The sequence below is a fragment of the Drosophila erecta genome, unplaced genomic scaffold, assembly GCF_003286155.1.
Source record: "Drosophila erecta strain 14021-0224.00,06,07 unplaced genomic scaffold, DereRS2 tig00000055-arrow-pilon, whole genome shotgun sequence".
Lineage (NCBI taxonomy): Eukaryota > Metazoa > Arthropoda > Insecta > Diptera > Drosophilidae > Drosophila > Drosophila erecta.
In genome coordinates, this window is record NW_020825200.1 from 12,565,364 (window position 1) to 12,587,788 (window position 22,425).

A 22,425-nucleotide genomic window follows, 5' to 3' on the forward strand; every position below is an offset into this window, starting at 1 on the left:
AACTATTTTTAGCTTTGCTGCTATAGTTCGTAGTGTTATGTACTATATATTGTAGTAATGTTTAACATTAGATTTTATAATGCAGAATTCGAGGATAAACTACTGCTAGAAACTGCTTCGTAATCAATATTTTGTCCATGAAATCCAGTCAATGAGATTTATGAGGTTTCCAGATTTTTATAGAGCATTTAAAAGTCTGGAAGGGTCGTATTAAAATGAGAACACCTTCCCTTACGTTCGCTTTCAGCTTGTGTTTTTCGGTTTGGAATGTCGGTTAGATTTCCGCTCAGCTGCACACGCCAGTTCACATATGCTGCCATATTCTTACCATTTTATTACTCCTTTTCTGTTTGTTCTGAAGGGCTTTTCCCCCTTATAGTACCTTGCATTTGCCAGCCGCCATTAACATGAAAATTATGTGTAATCGCCGGTATGCGAAAAGGGTTCTGTGGCTCACTAAAGTGGGCATAATCTGGCTTAAAGGCAACGCCAAGGAAGATAAGAGTCCGGAATTGCTTTGGGTTTTGTGGCAGATTTGTACGAATTTGCCCAAAGATGGGAGCACAGCTTATTAGTTTGATTCCTGTTTATATTTCGCTGTAGGCCAAGTTTCTGTGACACCACGTTGATGTTACAAAACTTTGCAATTAATTGCGCCTTAAGACGTTTCGGCCATGTCGCGTCAAGAGCGAAATCCATTAAAAATGGTCTTAGCTATTTGCGCCGGCCGGCCGGTCCTACTTGTGACCATGCCCCAAACATAGTTCAAGATTTCACATTAAGATAATTCCAAGGAAATACGAAACGCTGCCTCGTCCGGCGCCGAAGACATCAATTGACAGTTTCGTTTCGTGCTGGCCAATAAAAAATAAAAAGATACATAAAATAGCAGATACAACATTAATTTGCTTTGGGATTTATTTACGTTTGGCCGCACTGAAGGTCTGCAAAAAATAAAAAGCCATATACAAACACAAGTAAATATTTTGTTGGCCAGGTAGAAATTGGCCGCGTGACCGATACCCAAATTGGATGACCATTCTTCGGGGAACCAACAGCCCAGCCACACCCTTCAAAATCTGTGAGTAATATCTTAAAGTTAAATTTCGCAACATGCGCAATTCAAGTTACGATTTTGAAGTAATTACGGCACAAATAAAAAGCATTTCTATCGAAATAGTGGTCTAAAAATGTGTGTAGAAAGCCAAAACTTGCATATTAAATATGAAAAACCTAACTGATGTAAATTATTTCATATAAAATATCTCTATCGTGATCGTGCTGAGTGATCACGTCTTTTGGCTATAAGAGAAGTGAAAATCCGGCCCGTCAATGTTTAAGATCTCATTAACTAAATGCAGCCGACAATATTGTGAGGGCTCCCTGCCATATCACTCATAAAAGATCAACTGCAGGGAAAAAATCTTTAACTGCAAAACGTTTTTGAGGTCACTAATTGTCTTTGTACGCTTGGGACGCGTCTCCATTTCATGGAGATCTTGGGTGCGGCGCGATATGAAATGTATGAAATTCTTGTTGTCGAATATGGTTTTACCGTAAGCCACTTTTACTTTTTGGCTTAAATATATGTACCTATATATACTTTTTGTTGCGTCTTGGGTCTTTGCTTTACCGCTAACTGCAGACGTTTTTATAGGCTTAAAGTGGAGGCTGATTGCAGGCTGATTGACAGCTGCTCCGGCTACTTGAAGCTCAGTCGGTAAATCACTTGCCCAAAAGTCCCCCTGGCCACTTTCCCCCATCCACACCCCGATTTGGTCGTCCTCCTTCTGTTTCTGCGGCTCATAAATATTTGGAGAACGCGTGCTTCGCCTCCGGCTTTTGGTCGTTGTTGATGCTGAAACTAAGGCTGCTGATAAACAGGCTCAATGTATTCCCTCAGTTTTTGATGCCAGTCAGTCATCCAGTAAGTCAGTCAGTCACTCAGTCAGTCAGTCAGTCAGTCAGTCAGTTACCCAGTCAGTCATTTGGGCATTCGGCCATTCGCAGCTTGGCCTGGAAAGCAAAATATTGTTACTGCGCCAATATGTTTTGCCTGATATCCATCTTTAGTGGCCCAGGCCAGAATGTGTTATGATTTTGCACCGTTTCAGTATGTACTTGGTTACAAAATCGATAATAATATGAAATATTGACAGCCGAAAGTGGTCTTGACTTGTCTCGAATTGCTCTATAATTTGATTGCCGGTAGATATATAAATATAAATATGTATCTTGTGACGCAAAAGACAGCAATTGCCAATGAGGCCATTGCTGGCACCTAATTTCATTTAAAAATAAATTATTTAAAGTAGTAGCAGAGATGCAGATAAAGTTTCTTTAGCGAAGTACATTTTAAAGTATTGATTTTGATAGTCCAAAACAAAAGGGCTTCATTCATTAAATTTAAGTCCCAAATCGCTCTAGTCCGCATAGTTGAATAAATAAATTTCATAGCGGCCTTCTGCATAAGAGTTCGTTGAGTTAAACAATTTGCTCCTGCCACAAATGCCATCTCTACTTAAAATATCTATCAATGCTTTATCGTATGTCCTAATAAAACATCAATTTCCTAACCAAATCCAATAGACGTATTTCCCAGAATACATGTATTAACATATAAAGTATCGCTGACAACTTTTCAGGCTGCTTTGGCAGTTCTCCAGCATCTCCACTCCCTACCATAAATTCAAAAGCAAAACCGGCAAATAAACACACATTTACACCCAAACTGGGTTCGTTTGATATGCCATATATATATATATGGCAACATATCGTGGCAGAAACATAGCGATCCAAGTGTCCAGATATGTCAACAATGTCGCTGTTAAGCGCCGGAGTCCGATGATTTTGTCTGCCCCATGTCGCCACTTTTTTTTGTCTCTGAACGAGAAGAGCTTCCGCTCCACAGGAAGGGCAACATTTTCCCCATGCGTCACGTTAAAAATACAATAAATATACGCAAAACCTTTATAAATTTTTAAAACGAAAACCAAAGCTGTGCGCTCCATTGCACAACTATTTTATAAAAGCACCGAACAGACAGCCCAAATTGAATCAGCGGTGTTTAAAGGACTCAGCAGAAAGTACATTGCACAATACAAAATATTTAAAGCTTTTCATTCAACTGAAACGTGATGAGATTAAAGCTATCAATGGTAAACGCTTAAATGAAGGGAGTACACAAGAAGTTTAATAGGGCATTCAACGCAATTGTAAAATTTTAATGAAATTTTCTGATTGATAAACATATGAATTGGTATGAATTTGGTATAAATATGGGCTTTCAATTTTGATTAAGTGCACAGCGCTGTGCCGAAATTCTTAAGCTCATGCCCATTTTAGTATGAGATACAAATTTTGACGGTTGATGTCACTGGGATGTATATTTTAGAGTGCAACTTTGCAGTCTTACACCTTAGTACCTTATTTTGCAAACAGATATTTATATAAATCATGCTTGAAGTTCAGAAAGAATTACAATACTGTTCCAAACACTTGAACAATGCAAGTCGCAGTGGCAGACACAATAGGAAGTCGCTCAAATCCCACTGAGTCATCCGCGTGAAGTGGCTGCATTGTGCATATATATAGGTTTTTTTTCGGTGTATGCAAATTTGGATTCATATTTTTGCAACTTTATTTTAGTTTTAATTGCGCGCACGCAATAATTTTCCTTGATGGCGCATCAACGTCAAGGCGAATCGCTCGCCAACGCTCCATCCATCATAAAAGGCCAGCTCAGCAGCGAGTTGGCCAAGTTGGAGGGCTTGGGAGGAGCAGACTCTTTGATTATGAGCGCGTGCGCACAATCAGGCAGAAAAATTCAGGCCCGACTCGGCTGGACTGCAGTCCACTGGACAGGGCGAAGCCAGAGATTCACCCAGTTGGGACTCGATTGTCATTATCATTCAGGGGGCGCATCGGCCATAAAAACGATTCTGCGATTCCCTCTGTGTGTTTCTGTTAGCCAAATGGCGTCTTGCGCCTTGTTTTGCATGCTGCGCTCGTTAAGAACGCCACCGAGAACAATGCAGCAGTGCCAGCAGTGGGAGCAGTGCACTGAAAAAAAAGGATAGTACGTTCTGGCACTATCCTGCATTTGATGTGATGGAACCGCATTCGAGTATATTTCATTAGGGGAAATTTGTTTAAGTGCAGAATATCCAGATTAAGTAGTTTTCCATTTGATGTTTGTTTCCTTTAATAATACTGGAGTATATACTCATATACATTACATATACAGTTCAGAAAAATCATTATTCCTATCAATATTTGTATTTTCTGTTGGGCCCCTCATTTTTCTGCGTGTAGCACCAGCAGCATCGACAGCAGTTATCCAACTGGTGTCCAATAATGGGCTTAGCCCAAGTAAACCCCTCGCCAACCGAAACACTGCGGTTTATAATGACGTATCGGGCAAAATAAGAATTGAGTCAAAGCCACGACCTGCATATTGATTCGGCATGGATTAACCAACCTGACTCTCCTTCTCCACGGGCCAAGTAATAAAGCCCAGAATGCGAGACGTATGCCTACTCATGCCAATGCAATCCATTCTTATATAAATATTCATTTTACCTCATAGAGCTGCTGGCCAATAGCAGGTGCCGTGCCTGCGAATAAGCCAAGACTAGTAGTCGCAAAGATCAAATCGATTGTGGTGGGCCTTGATGGTCAAAAGAGCTAATCTTTTAAATATGAATTATAAATATCACGAACAAGAACCACTTGCTGCATTGAAAATGGTCTTTTTTTACATTAAGCTAGCTTTTAAAGACCAGCAATTATGGCTAAGTAATGTGATGGTTTTAACATTGTTTAACATTAGATTAATAGAGAATATTGCTAAAAACTATAACATCTGCTGAACGCGCAGCCGAAACTTTTATTGACTTTGGCCAATAGCAGTTCTCTTTGAAAAGTTAGGAAATCTCTTTGAGCCAACACAGCTCTTTTGTGTAGCTCTTAGCCAAAAGTCGTAAGCCGAAAAATAGAAGAAAATCGAGCAAAAAGTGGAGACGAATTTAATTTGTTTGTTTTACTAATCAGCCGCACGTACTCGCACGTTTTTTGCGTCAAAGTCTTTAGTGCGGTCTTTAGCTGAATTCTGTGCGCCGATATCGGAGCTCTTGTTGTTGCCATCGCTGTTATTGGACGGTACGCTTTTGACCAGGTCGGGTGTATCGGCTGCCGTTTGGCTAAACAGCCCACGTTTAAACATGGCTCAGAGCGTGCTAATCAAGTGGCTACGAAAACAAAATTACGCGACCGACTGAGCAAAAGCCAGCTTCGCCTTTGTATCGTTTTTCATATATTTCTGGTTCCCTACCAAAGTGTTCTATGATTTCTGAATGAGGCTTGCACCACTGTACAAAATACACACAAACTTGGGTATATTGGAATAAAATGTATCTTCCAGTTATACTTTTCAAAATTAAAATATTTGTTTGTTAAGTTCTTACAACTTCCATAATATGAAAGTCGAACACATGAACTTCAAAAAGGGTATTTAAAAGTTAGCTGAAATATGATTATATTCCTCCTCTTTTTTTGATTGACTTTGGTTTTTTATGTCATTTGTCCGCGTTGCGTTGAAGTTGGTTTTGGCTTTGGCTTTGGTTTTGGTTTTGGCTTTGGTCTCCGGTGGAGCTTGGGCTTTTGGGGCCTGGGATTTGAGGCTAGGGCTGGGCCGCCGTTTGGGTACGCTTTGATGGCTTCTAGGTGAAGGTCATTGTGTGACTGAAATGTTAATTTGACTGACTGTCGTACTTCATGTCGGAGTGCCTGGGCCATTTCAGTTGTGTCTTTTTAATGGCACTTGCTAAGGTTCTATACACCTAGAAGTGGGTATTCATGTGGGCTGAAAAACACTGAACAAAACTCGAAACCAAGTTTGCTGCGCCGCTGGTATCGGGGATTTTTATATGACTGACGGAGTTGTATAATGAGATGGGTAACAAGTCGCCTAGAAGACAGACAAAAAGATACAAAAGCAGCTGAAATAGTATGCATAGTATAGAGTGGTATTAATAGAATTTAAGTGGGGATTATAAGTTGAAGGATATTCTTATTATTTGAAATTCCGAATATATGAAGATCTGTTATAAATTCAGTTACTCGCATAATAATAATTATGTATATAAAATTAGAAATGTCCTGCAACGCTTTGTAAATGACTGAAAACGATCCGTGTAAAAGCTAACGCTGATTTCAATGGCGCAGTCTTAGACTCCAATGATGATGATGCAAATGAGCGACAGCGACATATTTGCAGACAAGTCCACCAGCAATTCGGTGGATGGGTGGCTGCTCCCCAGCTTCCCAGGATAATGAGCTGCAGCCCCGTGAATCGAGGCTGGTGGCCCATCTAATGGTGTTGTTCGCATGGTGGTTAGCAGGTTGAATGCCGCAGCTTCAGCAGCAGCGATTCAGCACCGTTTTGCTGATGCGGCACACTCCAATGCCATAAAAGGGCATTAGCCTCGTGAGTAGATTGCATGTTTTTACCACAGGTTTTCGTGGATGGGCTCCTGTTTTCGGGGTGGCAGAGTGAGGTTTGCACTGGCAGCTGAGTGCGCGCGCTTTGAAAAATTGAATAAAGTGCCGGAGGAGCCAAAGAGGAATTGAGGCAACGAAGCGGAGTAAAGTGCTCGATGCTCGCAACCGAGTCATTTAAGGGTTGCCGGCAGCCCTCACATTGGCCTGCAAGGAAAGCAGTCGCTAAGTAGAGTCGCATTGCTAAGTTTGTGATCCTATATGTAGAGTAGAACTGCCGACTATCATTTAGAGCTAACTAACTTCCCTGGCAACTGGCAGATGATTGGCATGGCCGAGAATTTTCTCACAGACTGCAATTATTTCGAATCAATCATAGACTGATTTGCATGACTGTTGATCCGCAAGTGGCAACGTGTCGTATGCGCAATGCCTGCGATGATTCAGACTGTACTACAGTGCCGCCCAACGCATAAATATGAATGAGGAAATCCAAGCAGCTTGCCACTTGGGCTTAGCCCAGACTGGATTTTCCAGAATTCCGCTGAACTAATTACTGGCCGACACGATCCATATAAAAACGAAAGAAACTGCAACCAGCTATGCAGTTGCCTGCAGCGTACTGAACAGTATGAAGAGCCACATTGCTCCATTGGTTCTCCTACTCGGATTCATTTGTGCGGCTCTAATTGCTGCCCATCCGCACGAGCTAATTGAAGATTCGACTGATTCCAACTATGAGTCCTTGGAGGAATCTGGCAGTGGCTACAGCAGTGCCGAGGAGTTCATGAATGCAATGGGCGAGCTAGTCAGACGCTGGCAGGAGTACGATGCAGCTCACGAGAACTCAACCGACTACTACGATGAGACCACCTTGGATGTTATGGATATTACTACCGAACCGGCGATTTAATTTGGAAATTATTAGTATTGCTCGTAGTGCTAAGTCAGTCCTTCCTATTGTCTGTGAATAAACTAGTTCTTCAATAATAAATATTAAGTAAAATAATAGTAGTGAAAGTTGAAAGAGCCACCCAACTGTACATCACATCGATGTACTTATATGAGTGGGTTGAAAATCAATGGCGAGACCTTTTATTATATATTTTAATAAGCGAATGAATATGAAAAATCGCCTTAAATACTAGTCGCAGATTAAGTACACTACCTCGTTTAGTATATTAATTAACCTTGTGGTAGGAATTCCAGGAATCTCGGAATTTCCTGGAATTTCCGTACTCACCTCAATCTAAGAGTATGCATATAACCTTTAAACCAGCCATTTAACACTGCTGATAGCCCAGAGCTAGGCTATAAAAGCCAAGCTAAAGAACCAACTGACATTCAGTCAACTGTAGCCTGAGCTAATCGAAAGAAAAATGGCAATGATAAGAATAATTGGGCCAACGATGCCATGAGGAGATCTGGATTCGATGTCGATAGATACGTAGACGACTCAAATGAAGACGCTCGTGGAATTCAGCTTATTAACTTAGGCTAAATGTTACGATGCTGAAATACTAAATTTAAATAAAGCATATTTTTCTTGCGTGTTTCTAATCAAATTTTTGAAAGATCATCGCTTTTATTTTTGTAACTATAAATTCAATATTTCATGAGCTGATCTCCAAGAAATTCAAAGCACCTTGACCCATTTCGAACTATAATATGTTTCGCTTGTGTTATCATTAGCAAAATACCACTTTTACAATTGCGCCCTCTCTAAATGTATTTAATCGGACAGCTTATGCTAATTAGGTGAATAATAAGTGGAAAAAAAAACGAAGCCAATTTTGAGCTTAGAATACTATGACGATGAAAACGAAAACAAAAAGAAATTAGCATATTTATGCGATTTTATGGTCGAACCAACGTTCTGTGTTAATAGCCGAGATTCGGTCTTCAGCCATAGCGTTAACCAGTTATACATAACTATAACTAAAGGAAGGCCATCGAGAGAAATTCAAACGATTTCCGCATCATGAATACATTTTATTCAGTGCTAATCAGAGGAATATGTTGCGCAAACATAAGGTAATTTGCTTTTTCCTCGGAAAGCAGTTATATTTTTAGTGGCCCTATATGAAAATGGAGTAATATGAAAAAATTGTTTCTAAACATGCAACAAATCGAAACCTAATTACCCACATTAAAACGTAATTTCTATCTCGACAAATCAATCAAAAACAAACATCGAGCAGAACAATCAATTACTGCGATTGCAATGCAATCAATTACTATGCAAATTCTCCTGGCACAAAGTTACGACTGTACACGTATAACTAAACCATTTTACGTTTTAATTTTGGCTTAAATTTAAATGATTGCTTGTGCTAATTATTTACCCAGTTAAAATAACAATTACAGCAGCGAATTCGTGGCGTAAATAATGGAAACCGCACAATTGTTCTGCGTTTTTGTCACAGGACAGCCAGCAGGTTTCTGTTTTAAATTTTCAATTATATTTAAACGACTCCCTTGTTAAATGCACCTCATTTTCCACGCCCTTTATTAAGGGCCCAGTGTTTTCTCAGCCACATTAAACGAATTTTAATTGGGCCTTTAATCCTCATAAGTAAATAAACACACAAATAGCCGAAAGGATGTACATTTCCAAAGGGGAAAAATCATGGAAAACTCGCACGACGCGTCGCGGTATACAGAATGTGGTAATAATGCCATTAAAACTGGAGGGCGCTATGATGAACGTGAAATAATTTGAAAAGTGAGTTGGCTGCTGGCTATAAAAACTCGTTGGGTATCACAACACAAGTGCCCTTTGAGTCGGATTTAGGAACTTGATTACGTATACGCAACATGGGCACAGCCACATTGTCCCGATGCCCGGCGACAGACACAAGAACGGAATTAGAATCGGGCTCCCAATGAGATAAGCCAGCCAGCCAGGCAGTTGAGCAGATGGCAGAGGTGGAGGTCATAAAAAGGGCGGAATTGAAAGAAATGAGCGCTTAGCACTCGAAATATGAACTGATGACACAGACGGCGGCAATCTTAAAGTGAATCCCAAAGTCAAAGACGCTAGAAGTTAAAGCTGCCACGGAATCGGATTCGGATTGGGTTTCCACTCCGCCATTCAGCAGCATCAGCAGAGCTTTTACGCAGCCAACTGATTAAATTTATTTATTATGTCACTCTGTGTCTGTGTCTCACTAAATGGATGGATGGCTGGATGGGTGGGTGGATGGGTGGCATCCCCTGCTCCAGGGGCTTAGTTTATGGCCTGTTCTAGCTCTTAAGACCCATAATGGCGGAGCAATCGTTGGCTTAAGTCGCCCTTCGGTTTCCTGTCCCCTCGTTTCCTTATCGATAGGGGACAAATTGAATTTGGACTGCTGCTTATCAGCCTTTTGTTTACTTGCTTATCGGGTATCCCAAATCTCTGCAAATGATATGAGATATACTGGCTGTGTGCCAAATACTTTACTGATAACAAAAGTGGAGGCGAAGCGGAGTGGCACCCAGTGCAAAGTTGCAGTACTTTCTCTTGGGTGAAAGTTTCTCGATTGGTAATATAATAATGTGTAATGTATATAATGTCTAGTGTTCTTCGCTCTGTTCTGCATACTTTCCACATTAAAGAGTCATAACAAATCTGCGCTTCTTGTTTTAAATTCGGTTATTTGTTAATCCCCTAGTTTTGGCTGTTTCACCTCTACGGAATATTTCAATAGTGCTATTTTTGTTGCTGTTAATTATATCTTCTGTATTACAAAGTAATAAAAACTCTGTCTTGAGGTAATTTACTGGTCTTGGGGCTTCGATACCTTTGAATGGCATTAACCCTCGTGGCTGGGGATTCTGCCATCGATTGCTGGCCACAATTAATTACCACATTCGAGCAAAACAAATTCTGCATTTACCTGTTTTTCCTCTTTTGCATTCGCCCAGACAATTAACACAGGCAGCTCGATGATTGTTGTTGTCGTTGCGGCCCCTCTGCGTTTAACAAATGCAAAAATAATTATAATTAATGCAGAGTTTTTGGCCTTGAACTTGCATAACCTGCTGTACCTCTCTCTCTCTGGCACGCTCTTCGACGTAATTACTTTGTGGTGGTTCTGCTTTTTGGCCAGGCCAACAAAATCGTCATCGGCATCGGCATTGTCATGACCAGCTCGTGGGTGAGCCGCAACGCCAAACAAATTTCGCATTCATATTTGCTTAGCATCCACAAAAAAGGGGGGAAAAATAATAAATAAAAAAGTTGCTTAGCATTTAAATATTTTCTGCTTCGCTGAGCAGCGCGATGCAACTGCAAAAAGAGGGGGCAATAGATAGGAAAACTCAAATTGCTAACTAACATCTCTCTGCCCGCTTGTCTGGCCAAGTTCAAGGTGAGCATTTGCCGCACAACTTGGCGAATTTCTGTGGAAACATCCAGCGAGCCATATACGATCTCCCGCTTATTACTCACCTTTGACAAGGCCCCAAAACGATCGTGAGTATTAGCCTGACTCAGAAATGTGTGGCTCGAACGGAGGCGCAGAAAGGGGGCCGCAGATCAGCTCATCGGAGAGCCCCCTTGGGGGAAAGGAGGGGGACTGCTCACTTACTCTGCTCGCTAATTAATAACTCAGTCAAGTCGGCGGTGGCACTAAATTATACTATATGTGCTCGAACAATGCAGGCAAAGTGCTCGGGTATCTGGGATAGGTTTGTAGTTGGGTAGTGCAGTTTATCGGAGTCTATGGCTCAGCTGAAGAGATCGGATTTGCACATAAATGCAATCCACGAGATGAAGATACTAATGATGCACTTGTAATAATCAAAATGCATTGGGAACTAATGAACCTAAACACTTGTAGAACAAGAGCGTATTGCTATAAAGTCTATTTGATATGAAATATTAATTGCATTTACTACTGCAACATTCAATTAGTTAATATCATTTTTTAGAAATAATATTCATAATGTCTATATATGGAAAGTCACTAATAGGTTCTGCGCCCAATGCGAAACATACAGCGTATAGTTCTTAATCATAACCACAGTGTTCCCTCCACTCGATGCACCACTGCCCCAGTTCCATCATGAATGCGGCGCCTTCTTCTCCCGGGGACAAAAAGTCAACCTGCCATGCCCCGCCCCCTTTATTCCCCCCCCATTATCATCTCATACTCGCCTCAGTTCTTATGCAACATTTGCAGATGCAATTCTTTTGAGTTTGCTCTCGATTTGTCGGCTCTCTGCTCTTTGCCGGCTGCAATTTTATTGCTAAATTAAGTAATTGGTACAAGAAGCCGCCTCCGCATCCCATCCGCCCACCCGTCCCTCCGCCCCTCCGGCTGCCCTGCATTCGCTTGGATTCTGCAATCTAAATGTTCAGCTATGTTTGCCTTTGTGCGAGTATCTGGGTATCTGTGGCCGAGTATCTGTATCTATTAGACCGCTGGCGGCCTCGTATCTGCATCTGGGCATCGCGGAGCGGCACACAATGAGAAGCGCGCTCTGTGCTCTTCTTTGGCATTCCACTTCCACTGCCTTCCATGGCGAATGTGTTTTGCAGATGCAATTGCCGGAGTGGTGAGGGCAACAGGGCGTATGCTGAATGCGGATTCGAGGCGAAAACCAAAATAATGTAAATATACAAAAGGAAATTGAAGTCAAAGAGGCCAGGCGGCGAGCAAAGCAAGTACTCAAAATGCGAGTGTGGGTTGTGCAACTTTGGCAGATAGTACTGAGAAAATGGTATAGCTTCTGCTACTTGCATTCTAAAGATTCTTTTGGGGCATCGTACTTTTTACATGCGAGTATGCATACTCCACTCGCGAATCAAAGCGAACCAATTCAAAGAAATCTGAAACTGAACCGAAACTTTTTATGGCATCCAAATGGCCAGACGTAAAATGGCATTACGAATTAATAAATAAAATGAAATGGGGGACGATACCATAAAATGAAGCACGCAAAGCAGATGAACTGAAATCCCCAAGGTCGCTGGCAAAAGAACTTTTTGTTAGCGTGTTTATGAAGATTTCGGAACTTACTTTTTGTTTTTCTGGTGCTGCTCATTTCGGTTCTTCTCGGTTTGTTTAAAGAAGAATTAGTCGGTCGATCGCCGGCAGCCCCTTGGGAACTGGATTTTCGGGACTCCCATACGAACTGAGTGCCCGAGAGTTGGGTAAATTGAGCCTCAGGTAATGCGACAAATGAAAGGAAAAAAGCTCAAGTCCAAAAAAAGTTTAATTTCAGCGCTAATTAAAGACGCTGAATCGAAGCCAGCTCAGAATGCTGTATATTCCGATGTATGTGCACATTTAGCCAACTGAATTTATGTGCACGGCTTTCTTTGAATTGCGCAGCAGCCACGATTTCGAGATCTCCGTTCTGGGACTGGGTGCTGAACCCCGTCCTTGACCCCAATGATATCAGAAAGCACCCATGAGCACCCGCTCCTTGTTTTCTCAGAGTTCTATAAAAAGCACAAACGAAACATCAGTTAAGACTAATTGAGTTTGGCTAAAATTGGTCAAAATGCGCAGCAAGCGGCCAAGACAAGAGCACCTACTCTGGCCAATTCAATCGGATCCAATCCAATCCAATCCAATCCGAGATTCGCCTCAACGAATCCATCAACGACAAGCAGCTCGCCACGATGACTGCTGCAAAAAGTCACCTTTTGGCACCTATGTATATCTACCTGCCGGATGACATCACCGCGACAGCAGCGACGACAATTACTCGGAATACAAATAAAGAATTGCGACCCCAACTTGGTCGCAGGCTATCCTCGCAAGCTGGCCAACTGCAGCGCGGAGCATGACATGGCACCAAATGGCCACGGATTGGAACGAGCTCGGAATCGGAATCGCAGCCGAGAGCCACGCCAAGTCAAGCGGGCAACCAAGCGAGCAAACAACCGAACAAACAAACAAACACTCGTTGAATCGAATACGTTGTCCAAGAGGCTTTAGAGCCAAGTCAAGATCGATGCTGCAGGCGCTCCATAAATGGCTAAGGCTGTGCTAAGGCTGATTACTCATACGCCATGTGGCCGGCGAAAAGCTTGATTCCATCTGCCTGCACTTGCAATCATGGAATTAAGATATTTTCGCTTAAATTAATGCAAAAATCAACAAATTTTGAATATCAACAAAAAGTGCAACACAGGGCCATTACCATTAAAGTTATAAGATATTATATTTACATTAATTCTTCCGATAGAAGCAAAAACCTCATTCAGGCACAAATTTTAATGGTATGATTTAATCATATTAATGTTATAGAAATACTAGTTATAAATTTACAAATTGCACATAGCATACCGCACCATTAAACCTAAACTTAATCCAATATAGAATATCATTTCTCCTTATTACCTATACTAAACACAAATCTCACACAAGAATCAAGTTTGTATAAATAAATGCCACCAAATTAGTCGTATAATACCAAAGATCCCATAGAGTGGCGAACTCTTAATAGGGTTAGATACTGCTTAGGGCTTTGACAATTCCAAACATCGATTAATCCATCTATCACTCTTGAATAAACCCATTAAAGCGTTTTTGAATTGAGTTTTTACCACTTCATTAGCTTGAGGGGCCTTTGGAGGGGGGTTGGTCATAGAAACACTCCATGATTAATGACCGAACTTGTCTGCTCTACGTTCACTTAATTGGTTAATTAATTTGTGTAAATTTTTGTAAATATCCAGTCGTTTAAGTGACGCATTCCTTCGCCCTTCGACTCTTTTTCCCTCAGCCCCACGAAAAAGGAGAGGTTTGTGCCCCATATAGTTATAACAACCAGTAATTAGGCTTTCGCAGCTTTGTTTGCCTTTTGTTTGCGTCTTTTTCTGTTTGCTGCTTGTTAACTTTGTTTTGTTTGAGATCACTTTTGGGGTCCACCCCTTTGGGGCCCCGCCCCGTCCCGCCCCGTCCCACCGAGTGTTGCCTCTCAAGTGGCAATTAGTGTTGACATTCATTAGCCGTGATTAAAATGAGATCAGATTGCGGCCGGCGATGACGAGCAGCACGTGAGAGGAGGGCTGACCACGACCACGCCCACCGCCGAACTCGAATGCATGTGATTCACACGGTGAGTTTGGCAAAGTGAGCTAATTTCGGCTTATAAGGTATATCAGCTAATCATCTTTAGAAAAGATTTGGCTTCGAACTCCTAAGGTTTTTGAGGTGAAGATGATATAAGCAGTGCAAATACATATTTAAAACAAACAAACAAATACTATTAGCTAGTAGTTCCTAAAATAAGCCCAATGCATAGCATTTTCAAGTACAATTTATAATTAGTGTTAAGCGATTTAAGTTTAAGTGAAGTGAATCGAAGTGCGGCGGAATGGAGTGAACCAATTAGAATGCCTTCAATTCGGCTAATGACAGCAAGGCAGTGCTAGGGATTCGGCGAAAAATAAGTCGCAATTCGCTGGAATGATTGTTCCGCTGTAGAGTCTAAGATATATAATATATATGGATAGAGATGTACCTCACAGATGCGAAAGCATCTGTACAGCTGCACTACTTTGATCATGTGCAGTCCTCTCTTTCTGGCTGTTCGTGGACTGAATTGCAATCTGCATCTGCATATCACATTCACTATGGAAAGCAGAAGTGAAATACCAAAGAGCCGAAAGAGAGAGGAGCACAGAGCACACTTCTCATTCTGCAGTGCCAGATGCAGCGGTAGATACACAGATACACGTACTCAGATACTTCTGCAGATACGCAGCAAACACAGCAGGGCATTTATATTGCAAGGGAGGTGGGGGTTGAAGAGATGCGGCTTCTTGTACCAATTACTTAATTTAGCAATAAAATGAGCAGAGGAAATGTTGCATAAGAACTGGCGAGGCAAATATGAGCTTATGTTGAAGTAAGGCGGGTTGACTTTTTGCCCCTGGAGAAGAACGCGCCGCATTCATGCTGTAAGTGGGTCAGTGGTGCACCCAAATGGATATGTTCCCCAGCGATCTTGTAGGCATTTCCTACTTGACAGTAGACTACTTAATTCTAATGAAATATTTGCAGTATTGGCAGCTGTAGGGACCAACTTAACTTTACACTGCAAAAACTCTTCAAGACACCCTCGCCCTAAATTATAGCAGCTTTTGTGTAAAACAAAAAGCGAGAGAATTGTCTTAGACCAATCAGAACAGAATATGATCGTACGATTATACAGTTAGGGAAACAAAAGCTATAACAGCGACCACCAGCATGCAGCTTCCCAGAGCTTAGATCATTATCGGATAAATCTTCGTGGCGAACGCTCATACATTTTTGACGCTGCCCATTTAACTTCACATACACGTGGAAATATAATTAGTTATATATATATCCAATCTCATAAAACAAGAGTTGGTATATTTCAATAAATTTCCGTGTTCGATTTGTGTGTGAAAGTGGCAACGAGATTCGACCCCAAGGCGTAAGGAAGACCAGGCCTATATATAAGAGCATGTGATTGCTCTACAGCCGACTACCCCCCCGTCTCGTCGACCCCCGCATCAGCTTATGGTTTAAACCCCGTCGCTCCAAGAAGAGGCCACGAGGCGACATAACCTTCAGCATCAAATTACGCAACCGGCCACCTGCCGAATGATAACCAAATGTATTGGAAGGCTAGAGCTCGTCCAGATTATTCAGCTATGCAGAAGTTTAGACGACCGGAGCAGATTTAATTACATTTGTACATCATCATCGTCCCGCAGTGAAGATCATCGCCTATGACCAACGGAGGTCCAACTTTGTGATTTCGTCTTATCGCAGCGCAGCGTAGCAGCCAGCGGTTTACTAAGGTCTTATCGCTGCAATACTGCAGTTATATTTCGTGTTTTGTTTTGATTCTCGATTTTCTTTTGTATTGCGATTTATAATGAATTAAATACTCGCAGATTGACGGAACTTTTGGCATTTGAATAGGAATTTAAATTAGAACCTTTAAAGTTTGACCTACAGCTCGACAATGTCAACGTGAACTTGGGCCCAACTTTACGCACATCATGGAGTGGATATTTAAGGTCGTGAGTACTACAACAACAATGATAAATACCTTATTATGAATTACCTATATTAAAATTCTAACAAAATGCCACTCGAACGTCTAATTAAAATAATATCTGCATTTGATTAAAGATTATGTAACTCTATATTTGCTAATTTTATATTCAATTACTTATATATATTTGCTTTATACTTTACTTTTATATATTTTATTTTACTTACGGAATATAAGCAAAAATGAAGAGTTAGAGAACGACTAGGATAATTATGCGTAGATAAAAATATTGTTAGTTGGTAAAAGAGATTTAATGAGACCGCTTATTAAACTGAATTTATATAAATGGAATTACGATTGAAGATATATTGGAAAAATAATGAATTGTGAATAAATAGATTTAATGGTTTGTCGAGTACTTATGTTGAACACTTTCTTAAATATGTGGTAGAGTTATTTTGAACTTGACCAAGGGACAATGTAAATATTTTAAGTAGCATTGTCATGGTAGGGAGGGTAAAGACTTAGGGAATCATTAACATCCAAAATTCCCAATGCTTATCAGAATCTGCAGCTTATCTTCACACGTGTCGGCGTGTATCATTAGTATCAATATAAAGCCATTTCTTTTATTAACCGGTAGTCCACTTTTGAATATTGTTTATGAGTAAGACGCACTTATTAAAAATGTAGTAGCGTTCGTACTATCCTAAGCTAAAAGAACCCCGACCTACGGCGAGCTAGACCCGAGCATAGCAAGAGTGCGCATCCCTAGCGAAGGAAGTACAAGGTCCTCTTTATTAGTAATTATCACCCACTATTAAAAGACCCACTAGTTAAAAATCTATCGAACTACGTACACTACACAGCTCTACGGTTTAATTACCACCAAGCTGAATCACCCAACCTTACTTATTCCTCCCCGGACCGCTTTTTTCCTAATTAACAAGCCCGTGGGCGATGTCAAAATATCTGAGTTGGCTGCACACTTTTTCCCTCTGACTCAGGCCAATATTCTCGAAGAGAATTTCACGCGTCTCAGGTGTTTTTTTTGCCAAAGGTGAGTGTGGTTTTGGGCTGAGTAATGTGCGCACGTTTTCTCAACGACCCTGAACCCAAACGCAGTTAAAGTGGCTTGGTTGACGAGTGTATATTTGCCTTGTTGAGAAACGTAACACTGGAGGGTATCTAAAGAGAAATCTATAGGGGAATCCCTTCTAAAGCAGCACCTTCTCGCATTTACACGGATGCTCGCCCATACGATCGCCTCCTGTGTTCAGGATTAGTTTTCTCATGTCGTTCAGGGACTTCTTGATGGCCTTGCCAAATCGTATGACGTTGACTTCCGGGCAACTTTTCCAAGCGGAGATGGCGAAGGTGATCTTCTTTTCCTGTGGGTTGTAGCAGACGCCGTATCCGTCGGATAGAAGTGGTCCGTAGGCCATGAAGCCCTCGTGGGATGTGGCTACCTGGGAGGTGAAGAGCTGAAAGGTCACCGATCTGACGTAACCCTTGGAGCGAAAGAACGCCGGTAGTGACATTCCTTGTTCCAGAGCCATCTCCTGCAGCCCAAACAAGTGCCGATCGATGCCCTGCCCGTTAATGGCCTCTTTGATCAACTTTTCGTGGGCATCCACCGCCTTTTGCAGCGCAACCAATTTATCGCTTATCAAAGCCTTCTCCGAATGCATGGCCATGAGGAAGGACTTGGATTCATTGGACGTGGACCGAATGGTTTCGGTGCGCCCCTCGTGGAAAATCCTCAGGTGAGCGGACTCATACTGAGCGGGTAATTTGTGGTGCATGGCGTAGTAGGCCAGACTCAGGGCCATCTGGATGTAGCTATCCGGATTCAGGCCCTGCGCCTTGATGAAGCACTTGCCATGGCACTCGAACTGGATCACATTCATCTGCAGCTGGCTGGCGATCCTGTGGATGTTTCGCCTTGCCTGGCACAACCACAAATTGATGCACTCGTTCACTGGCTGGAATCTTAACAGAGCGGACGTGACCTTTTTGTCGGACTCACAGCCCTCGCAGCCATAGTTCTCCTCATGGCTGAAACACAAGCGTTAGTTAGCTTAAATAAAATATTTCGCTAGATATATTTACACTTTCTGCTGCACAAAATCCATCAGCATGGCGAGTGGCTGGCAATCCGCGGGAGAATGCTCGTAGCAAAATCCGGCCAAGCCGTTTGGATTGACTATCAGCTGAATTGTTTTGTCCATCCAGCGATTGGCGCTGTTCTGGCGCACTCCACCGCCGTGGAGGAGCTGATGGGCCTGGACAACCCGCTCCTTTCCCTTCGGAACGGGCACACAGTTGTCCAGACAGACCACGAACAGGGACTGCTCAATGGTTTCCACGGTATCTGCGTTTCCGTGCGGACGACAAAGTACTGTATATGCCTCGGCCCAGTTGCTTCTATTGTCGTGTGTCAAAAGGCCAAAGTGCTCGCCCACTTCAATGGGGCATTCCAGTATATCCCTCAACGCTTCTCGCAGTGTATGAACGTGCAACAAGGCACCACTTTCCGAATAAATTGGCAACTTAAAGTACTGCGAGGGAAGAAAGTTAAGCCAATTGATCAAGTATTCATAGAAGTTAAACCTTCCTATGCAGGATTGCTGTATTTTCATAGGTCCAAGAACTGGCCAATGATAACTGGCTTAGTACTCACATTGTTATTATATACGACCACAATATAATCGGCATCGCTGTACTGCTCGATGGTATCGCATAATCGACCTGGCCTGCGAACCGTGCCAAAGATCTTCCCAAACTGGCTGTTGTCCAGATAATGTTTACCCATCTTGACCACTGGGATTTTGTTTTCGTCGACCAGCTGCTTGAACTCGCACATGCCGTAGATAGCTTTAGCCGTGAAGTTGAGAAAATCGTCGGTTCCCTTAAACTCTTGAATGGGAAAGGAGAGACCCGGATTGGAGAAGACGGTCAGCGGAGCCTGGTAGGTCAAATATGCGGAACGTGTCCATCTGGGAGTTAGCCAGTTGTCCGAACGCTCGGCTTCTTCCTCGAGAAGCTCCTGGAGTTCCGCACCCTCGTTGTCCACAAACTTCCTGGTCAACTTCTGTTCCTTCTTGAGTTCCTCCTCACTAAGAAATGGTTCAATACTGCTCAAATAGCTGGCGATGCTTTGCTTGAGCGGCAGAGCTGGAAACTTCTTTAGCTCCGGTTTCTGATATGGACCATTGTTGGCGTTGGCTTGGTGGCGTACTTTCGTTTCCGGGCATTTCTTTTGAATTTTCGGGGCTTCTGTAGCGCATTGGGTTTTTACATCGCAATTCGATCGCTTGGTTCGTGGACTTTGGGGTTTTGCAGAAGATTTTACTTTCTGCTCTGTAGATGAGTTGATTTGCTTTTTGGTAGTTGGAGGCGAACCATTACCTGTTGGTCCTCTCTTTCTGGCTGTTCGTGGACTGAATTGCAATCTGCATCTGCATATCACATTCACTATGGAAAGCAGAAGTGAAATACCAAAGAGCCGAAAGAGAGAGGAGCACAGAGCACACTTCTCATTCTGCAGTGCCAGATGCAGCGGTAGATACACAGATACACGTACTCAGATACTTCTGCAGATACGCAGCAAACACAGCAGGGCATTTATATTGCAAGGGAGGTGGGGGTTGAAGAGATGCGGCTTCTTGTACCAATTACTTAATTTAGCAATAAAATGAGCAGAGGAAATGTTGCATAAGAACTGGCGAGGCAAATATGAGCTTATGTTGAAGTAAGGCGGGTTGACTTTTTGCCCCTGGAGAAGAACGCGCCGCATTCATGCTGTAAGTGGGTCAGTGGTGCACCCAAATGGATATGTTCCCCAGCGATCTTGTAGGCATTTCCTACTTGACAGTAGACTACTTAATTCTAATGAAATATTTGCAGTATTGGCAGCTGTAGGGACCAACTTAACTTTACACTGCAAAAACTCTTCAAGACACCCTCGCCCTAAATTATAGCAGCTTTTGTGTAAAACAAAAAGCGAGAGAATTGTCTTAGACCAATCAGAACAGAATATGATCGTACGATTATACAGTTAGGGAAACAAAAGCTATAACAGCGACCACCAGCATGCAGCTTCCCAGAGCTTAGATCATTATCGGATAAATCTTCGTGGCGAACGCTCATACATTTTTGACGCTGCCCATTTAACTTCACATACACGTGGAAATATAATTAGTTATATATATATCCAATCTCATAAAACAAGAGTTGGTATATTTCAATAAATTTCCGTGTTCGATTTGTGTGTGAAAGTGGCAACGAGATTCGACCCCAAGGCGTAAGGAAGACCAGGCCTATATATAAGAGCATGTGATTGCTCTACAGCCGACTACCCCCCCGTCTCGTCGACCCCCGCATCAGCTTATGGTTTAAACCCCGTCGCTCCAAGAAGAGGCCACGAGGCGACATAACCTTCAGCATCAAATTACGCAACCGGCCACCTGCCGAATGATAACCAAATGTATTGGAAGGCTAGAGCTCGTCCAGATTATTCAGCTATGCAGAAGTTTAGACGACCGGAGCAGATTTAATTACATTTGTACATCATCATCGTCCCGCAGTGAAGATCATCGCCTATGACCAACGGAGGTCCAACTTTGTGATTTCGTCTTATCGCAGCGCAGCGTAGCAGCCAGCGGTTTACTAAGGTCTTATCGCTGCAATACTGCAGTTATATTTCGTGTTTTGTTTTGATTCTCGATTTTCTTTTGTATTGCGATTTATAATGAATTAAATACTCGCAGATTGACGGAACTTTTGGCATTTGAATAGGAATTTAAATTAGAACCTTTAAAGTTTGACCTACAGCTCGACAATGTCAACGTGAACTTGGGCCCAACTTTACGCACATCATGGAGTGGATATTTAAGGTCGTGAGTACTACAACAACAATGATAAATACCTTATTATGAATTACCTATATTAAAATTCTAACAAAATGCCACTCGAACGTCTAATTAAAATAATATCTGCATTTGATTAAAGATTATGTAACTCTATATTTGCTAATTTTATATTCAATTACTTATATATATTTGCTTTATACTTTACTTTTATATATTTTATTTTACTTACGGAATATAAGCAAAAATGAAGAGTTAGAGAACGACTAGGATAATTATGCGTAGATAAAAATATTGTTAGTTGGTAAAAGAGATTTAATGAGACCGCTTATTAAACTGAATTTATATAAATGGAATTACGATTGAAGATATATTGGAAAAATAATGAATTGTGAATAAATAGATTTAATGGTTTGTCGAGTACTTATGTTGAACACTTTCTTAAATATGTGGTAGAGTTATTTTGAACTTGACCAAGGGACAATGTAAATATTTTAAGTAGCATTGTCATGGTAGGGAGGGTAAAGACTTAGGGAATCATTAACATCCAAAATTCCCAATGCTTATCAGAATCTGCAGCTTATCTTCACACGTGTCGGCGTGTATCATTAGTATCAATATAAAGCCATTTCTTTTATTAACCGGTAGTCCACTTTTGAATATTGTTTATGAGTAAGACGCACTTATTAAAAATGTAGTAGCGTTCGTACTATCCTAAGCTAAAAGAACCCCGACCTACGGCGAGCTAGACCCGAGCATAGCAAGAGTGCGCATCCCTAGCGAAGGAAGTACAAGGTCCTCTTTATTAGTAATTATCACCCACTATTAAAAGACCCACTAGTTAAAAATCTATCGAACTACGTACACTACACAGCTCTACGGTTTAATTACCACCAAGCTGAATCACCCAACCTTACTTATTCCTCCCCGGACCGCTTTTTTCCTAATTAACAAGCCCGTGGGCGATGTCAAAATATCTGAGTTGGCTGCACACTTTTTCCCTCTGACTCAGGCCAATATTCTCGAAGAGAATTTCACGCGTCTCAGGTGTTTTTTTTGCCAAAGGTGAGTGTGGTTTTGG

General features: G+C 41.8%; 2 protein-coding genes across 2 annotated transcripts; one reads left to right on the plus strand and one right to left on the minus strand.

Annotated features, from left to right (window-relative positions):
• The first annotated feature begins 7,075 nt into the window (after positions 1–7,075).
• LOC6543095 lies at positions 7,076–7,581 on the plus strand. The gene has a single exon (XM_001969647.3). The coding sequence runs from the start codon at positions 7,130–7,132 to the stop codon at positions 7,409–7,411; it is 282 nt and encodes a 93-aa protein (XP_001969683.1). The 5' UTR covers positions 7,076–7,129; the 3' UTR covers positions 7,412–7,581.
• Positions 7,582–17,610: 10,029 nt separating this feature from the next.
• On the minus strand, positions 17,611–20,100 carry LOC113564062 (carnitine O-acetyltransferase-like). Its single transcript, XM_026978506.1, has 4 exons — positions 20,060–20,100; positions 19,157–19,934; positions 18,586–19,034; positions 17,611–18,531 (listed from the first exon to the last, which is right to left on the minus strand). Exons 1-4 carry the CDS (start codon positions 20,098–20,100, stop codon positions 17,691–17,693), a joined length of 2,109 nt encoding a protein of 702 aa, XP_026834307.1. The 3' UTR covers positions 17,611–17,690.
• Between the last annotated feature and the right edge of the window lie 2,325 nt (positions 20,101–22,425).

Bases quoted from the DNA above. Each gene is read 5' to 3' on its own strand.
- LOC113564062 (XM_026978506.1), bottom strand. From the start codon at position 20,100: ATGCCCTGCTGTGTTTGCTGCGTATCTGCAGAAGTATCTGA. The intron at 19,035-19,156 runs GTGAGTACTAAG...CTTCCCTCGCAG, and splicing joins TGGTCGTATATAATAACAAT to TACTTTAAGTTGCCAATTTA. The intron at 18,532-18,585 runs GTAAATATATCT...CTTGTGTTTCAG, and splicing joins GATTTTGTGCAGCAGAAAGT to CCATGAGGAGAACTATGGCT.
- LOC6543095 (XM_001969647.3), top strand. From the start codon at position 7,130: ATGAAGAGCCACATTGCTCCATTGGTTCTCCTACTCGGATTCATTTGT.